General features: G+C 45.4%; 1 protein-coding gene across 1 annotated transcript in view; it reads left to right on the plus strand.

The window, feature by feature from the left end:
- cpne4a (copine IVa) overlaps window positions 1-3,043 on the plus strand; it is a 59,550-nt gene extending 56,507 nt beyond the window's left edge. Inside the window, exon 16 of the mRNA XM_020617361.1 lies at window positions 108-3,043. Within this exon, the coding sequence (XP_020473017.1) occupies window positions 108-239 (132 nt within the window). The 3' untranslated portion in view covers window positions 240-3,043. The remainder of the gene's footprint in view (window positions 1-107) is intronic.
- Window positions 3,044-5,328: the final 2,285 nt, after the last annotated feature.

Consider the following 5,328-nt stretch of genomic DNA (forward strand, 5'->3'; position numbering starts at 1 on the left):
GCAGGAACCTGAAATGCTCATCATGTTCATGTCAGAAGAGAGAAATGACATTTTAACGTGCAGCCTGTGGATATCCACGTAAAGTGTGACTTGTGTTTCCTCCCCAGGCGTCTCCAGCTGCTCTGGCTAAGAGTGTGCTAGCAGAAGTGCCCAACCAGGTGGTTGACTACTACAACAGCAAGGGCATCAAGCCCAAAGTGCCCAGCGAGTACCAGTCTTCCAGGCAGTTCGGCCCCTGAGCGCCGCTGCCACAGCTGCCCTCGGTCAGCTCCGCCTCACCTGGACTGAGAAAATGTTTACTGTACTGTGTTCTTTGTTATTGCAGATGTTAAAGGTGCTACATGCAGCATTTACCATGAAGAAGTGACTCATTTTAGATGTTAGTGTGGCCCCTGTAAGCACGTGAGCCTCCACCCTGCATTTACATTCGGAGGGATTTATAGGTCAGACATGTACAACAGAGGACGTTGCTGGATTACGTGATGGCACAAAGATGTTTCATCTTCTGTGGTCCTCTTTAAAACAGAGTGGAGAAGATGCCGTTTACAGGGTGTTATCGGAGGGGGGCTGTGTCAGGCAGTGGCTGTGCAACAACAAACCGAAGAGGTAGTCAAAGCACAGAAGCCGGGCTGCGCCAGTCCGAGAACAAATGTGCTTTCTGAAAGCATTAACAGCAACAGTGGCTCATCCTGATGCAGTGCAGCTCGTCAGCCTGCGATAATAAGAGCACTGACACTGCCAGTGTGTGGGCTCCCATGGAAAACTATCATTGAGGGTTCCTTCATGCACAGTATAGTATGTAGGCAGTGTGTTTCACCTTTTAGCGAACACAAAAACACGAGTCTACTGGATAATGGGATTGAACCAGACAACTTGATTCTCACCCACATATGTATCAAGACACATGTTCTCTTTCAGACCAGAGGACAGGGCAGGCTTGTTTAATGTGACCGAACCACATGAAGGAATTACAATGACTTTTTTCTTCTAACCTTTAACTACTGTTCATATCAACAGCTAAGCTCAAATGACCACCAGGAAACGAGGGTTTACACCCATTAGTAACTATCAGTGGATTGTTTCCTGAGAACATTTCATAGCTATGTAGCATTTCATTTGACCTGAGCTAACGTTTGTGTTTCCTTCTCTCCTGTCGGGGGCTGGTCACATCAGCATCTGTCACATTTCTGATCAAAATTGGTTCCTCTCAGTGGAATCCCTGCAATCAGTGGATGTCCCAGCAGCAATGAAGTCAGTTTGTGCAGACCTTTTGTGTAGTGAACCTGATGTGCATTAGTCATGGTGACGAGCTGGAAGCTGACACATTAGGCTGCGAAGTACAGTTTTACAGAACCCTCCTCTGCTGGGGTGGAATCTGCCAAATCTGAATAAATAGCCTATAATAATATCTTTTTGCCTAGTTAGTGACCAAGCCAGGTTGGCTACCTGGCACTTGGCTAACTAGTCCTAACTGGTGCCACAATAGTTCTGCCACTAGCTCACTGCAGCACCAGCTTTACAGCACGCCCGCTTCATGTGGACACACAAATGTCACTTTCTGGTGTGATCAGGCTCGAAACCTGATATCCACCATGTTGAGACGTCCAGTACCACTAACACAAGTCACAAATGTGTTCTCTGTCACTGCCTTTGATGCCACATGACATGAGCACACCACAAATGGCTTCACTAAAAGTAGCACTGGGTGAGGGAGGAATTCATCTCAAGTCCCATGTCTGAAAATGTGAACTGTAGCACCTTCAGCGTCTGTTGTGCATGCAGGGCTGACACAGGCTGAGCAGACTGTCGTGTTCAGGAGTGTTTGTAACAGACAGAGCACACAAACACACACCACTGACCAATCGAAGCACCGCTTCCCTGCTGACAGCATGACGGGCAGGGAAGCAGGCCAGGAAGGAATGTATGACGCCCCTCCTTCCTCCTTCCTCCTACTGGTTTGTTTTTATAAGAGTTTAATGAGGTTTTGCTAAATTTCGTAAGGTTCGTACATGAAGCATTTTGGACCTCTGCCAGATGAACCAGCGAGCTGCGTTCACAGGCGTCTGCATCCTCTGGTTTTTCTCAAGGCAAGGCAGATGCATGAACTGTTGTTTTGCATGCAAATCTCCATGTAGGACTCCTCGGTCCTTGTGGTTTCTGTTTCCTGGTAGTGAGTAATAATGATGTTTACAATGTGCCCGATGATGGGGCTGTTCTACTCTCAAGTATGTTCACATGTAAATGAAAATGTGTGAGTAGATTTAAAAGCACAACCTGAGTGTCTTTGGAGAGATTTCTAGATTGTGGTGATAGATTTTGGTTGTGCCACAACACCTGCCCCCTCTCTGTGTCCTCATAGAAATTATTCTTTACTTTTGGCTTTATTGCTTTGTCTTACTTTTGATTTTTGGAACAATCACATCTGTTATCTGGAGCTTTTTACAGCACAACCACTCTCAGCATCTTTCAGACAATGTTTCTTCGTGTTTTGTCAGTTTAAGAAAACCTTTAGTGCAACCTCCCTAGAAATCTCGGTCCTCAGTCAGGATCAGACTTCTCATCTCATCCCCCCATTTTCTACTACTTATCCAACTCCAGGTTGTGTTGGCAGCAGGCTAAACAAGGTAGTCCCTGAAGGTTCCCAGTGATCCAGGTCATGGTGAGCCTGAAGATGTTAGACCACTGTACTGTCCCAGGCAAACCGGTGCTTTGGCATAACACCTTCATGACTCTAAAGGGAGTCCAGTTGCCTGAGATGTAGCACTTCTACTGTAGATCCCTTTTTCAGAACCACGTGCTCCAGCGGCTTCCGGGGAACACTGAGCCGTCCCACGGTCTGACCATGACATGCTGTGTTTGGTTGTGATGATTCAGTGGTTGATGATCTGTGCTCACTGCAGGCCCTGCGGTGCTTGGCCCCACTGTCGCACAGCGAGAGAAAAGATGGCGGACAGGTGTTGGGTCACAAGACTTATTGTTGTGTAACATGCAGTATTGTGTGCAAAACAATGAATAACTGATTATATTAAAAGTTTTATCAGTATCTTGGGAGTGTGTCAGTGGATCATGAGACGTCAGCTGCAGTGAAACGCTGACTTTGCTGCTGAGGAATTGTAGACGATTAGAATTAGACCTTTCCTAAACCCTAAAGAAATCTTTCTTCACAGATTTAATAAACTGGAGAAAATAACCATTTTAATATTTGGATGTTCAGCATTAGAGACTTGAATCCTGAACACGTCGGGGTGTGTTTGTTTCTCTCAGCTCCCAGTGTGACTGTTAAACTGTGTGCTGTTTGCTTTGTAAGAGTAAAGGAGAAAATGACGGAGAATCTCCCAGCTGTCTCAACATCCTCAGTGTGATTCCCAAACAGCAGCAGCAACAATTAAATCCCTCGACTATTCGGTAGGAGGTGTGACGAGTTCAAGAAGAGGAGGAGACGAATGAAAAGAGGCCATTAACTCTGTCAACATGACAAAAGGCACACAGAGAGACGCCGCGGCTCGACACAAAGCTGCTGTCACTGCACGAAGGCTTCACAAACCTGCTCAGTGTGGAGACTCGGCGAAGAGGTTCGGACGTCTCAGTCTAAGCACAGGAGAGAAACGAGGGCTGGTTTATTCCCCAACTCACCCTGTCATTTAATGATATTCAGTACTGGAAGCAGCACATTGTCTTTATACATGTGAAGTTAGATACATTTAAAAAACATGTCACAGTTTGATGTGGCAAAACTGAAAGACTCAGGTAGATGTAGCAGCGGTGATTGATGTGCACCGGCCCTATTAATAACGACTCTACAGTGCTGCAGCAAGATGCTGTTTTCATTTCTGCAATATTTTCTGTCAACCTGAGTGTGTCCAGATGTGGGGCCCCTCCTGCCGACCACCAGTCAGCTGCTCTGACAGACAGAAGCGTTCATTACAAACCGGAAGACGCTGAGAGTTTCTGAATGACTGTCCACGTTCAGCTGAAGTTTCAGCACACTGAAAACTTAATGAAGCTGCAAAGCAGTGAGCCGAACATTTTTCAGCCAATTTACTGCAGGGGAGAAACCGACCACCACACTTCCTGTCACTCAGTCTGTTGGTCTCATTATTACTGAAGCTGAAATCTGAGATTATATTTCTTTGCTGCATTGATTCAGTTTCTCTTCTTTCTACTGTTCAGCACCAAAGAGAGATTTTAAAGAAATAAATTAATTAGTTTGTTGGTTTCATGGGAATCTGAGGAGATATTCCTACAGAGATCTGATCCAGTAGGTTCAGTTTGAGTAACAGAGCCAGGACTTTACAACTGTGGAAGTTATGCCTCTACCATCACATGCACTGAGGTGCATTATAGACAAACCCCAGAGCACATGTCAAGACCCTCAGCGGCTGTTTCTCTAAAATTTCCATTGAACTGTTTAATTAAAGCAAATTCAGCAGGTCTTTGATTGCCTAAGCAGCCAAGCACAGGCAACGCCTTCATCTACCCAGGAGGTTAATGAGAAGCAGCCAATAGGAAGGCAGTGTTCAGCTCCATGATCCACCTAAAACAAAGACCCTCACTGAGCAGTGAACTGTGACTCAGACACTGGTACATCATCTCACAATTAGCTTTAATGTGTGAGGGGCTTTAACAGTTTCCATGTTGTGTTTCCATGGAGACCATGTATTTCCAAAACAAAAGCCGACATCAGCTGAGACAAAAATAAACTCCATATCCAGTTTGTCCAGATAGATTCAACCCAGTTAGTATCATGTTCCCTCCTTCCCTCCTGTGCTTCCGCTCACTTCAGTTTTTCCAGGTTGGAGCCAATTTGCTTCAATAAGTCTCCTGGAAACAGAGGATCTCCTAATTCACCTGGAGCAACAGGACATCCAGGACCGTTACCGAGTCAGGTCAAGTCTCAGAGACTTAGGTCAGTGGAGGTCTCAGTTTTACACTTGTGCTAAAGGCCACACTGATGGGGTTATGATCGCTTCCCTGTTTGTTTGTTTGCATTTATAGACCAGCCGGTGTGTGCAATGTGATGTGTGGGCCTGTTAGGAGCTTTCACACTGTTTCACCGAGCTGCAGTTTGTAGTGTGGACACAGTATAATACACACACTTTGCTCCAACTGGACAGTTATTTCATGGCATTCGCTGTACTACACTCGAGAACATTATTTTTCTGTTGTACAGTTCGTTTCCCATGTAAAGCCTGGTTTTCTGTTAGTTTGTAGGCGCAGTGATTTATTGACACTCAGGTAATTTACTTGAGTAAAAGCATCATAAAAATACTCCATTCCAAGTGTTCAGCAGAAGTACAGATGTATGTGCACAGCATCACAATTACATCA

This window comes from Monopterus albus, unplaced genomic scaffold, assembly GCF_001952655.1.
Source record: "Monopterus albus unplaced genomic scaffold, M_albus_1.0 scaffold189.1, whole genome shotgun sequence".
Taxonomy (NCBI): domain Eukaryota; kingdom Metazoa; phylum Chordata; class Actinopteri; order Synbranchiformes; family Synbranchidae; genus Monopterus; species Monopterus albus.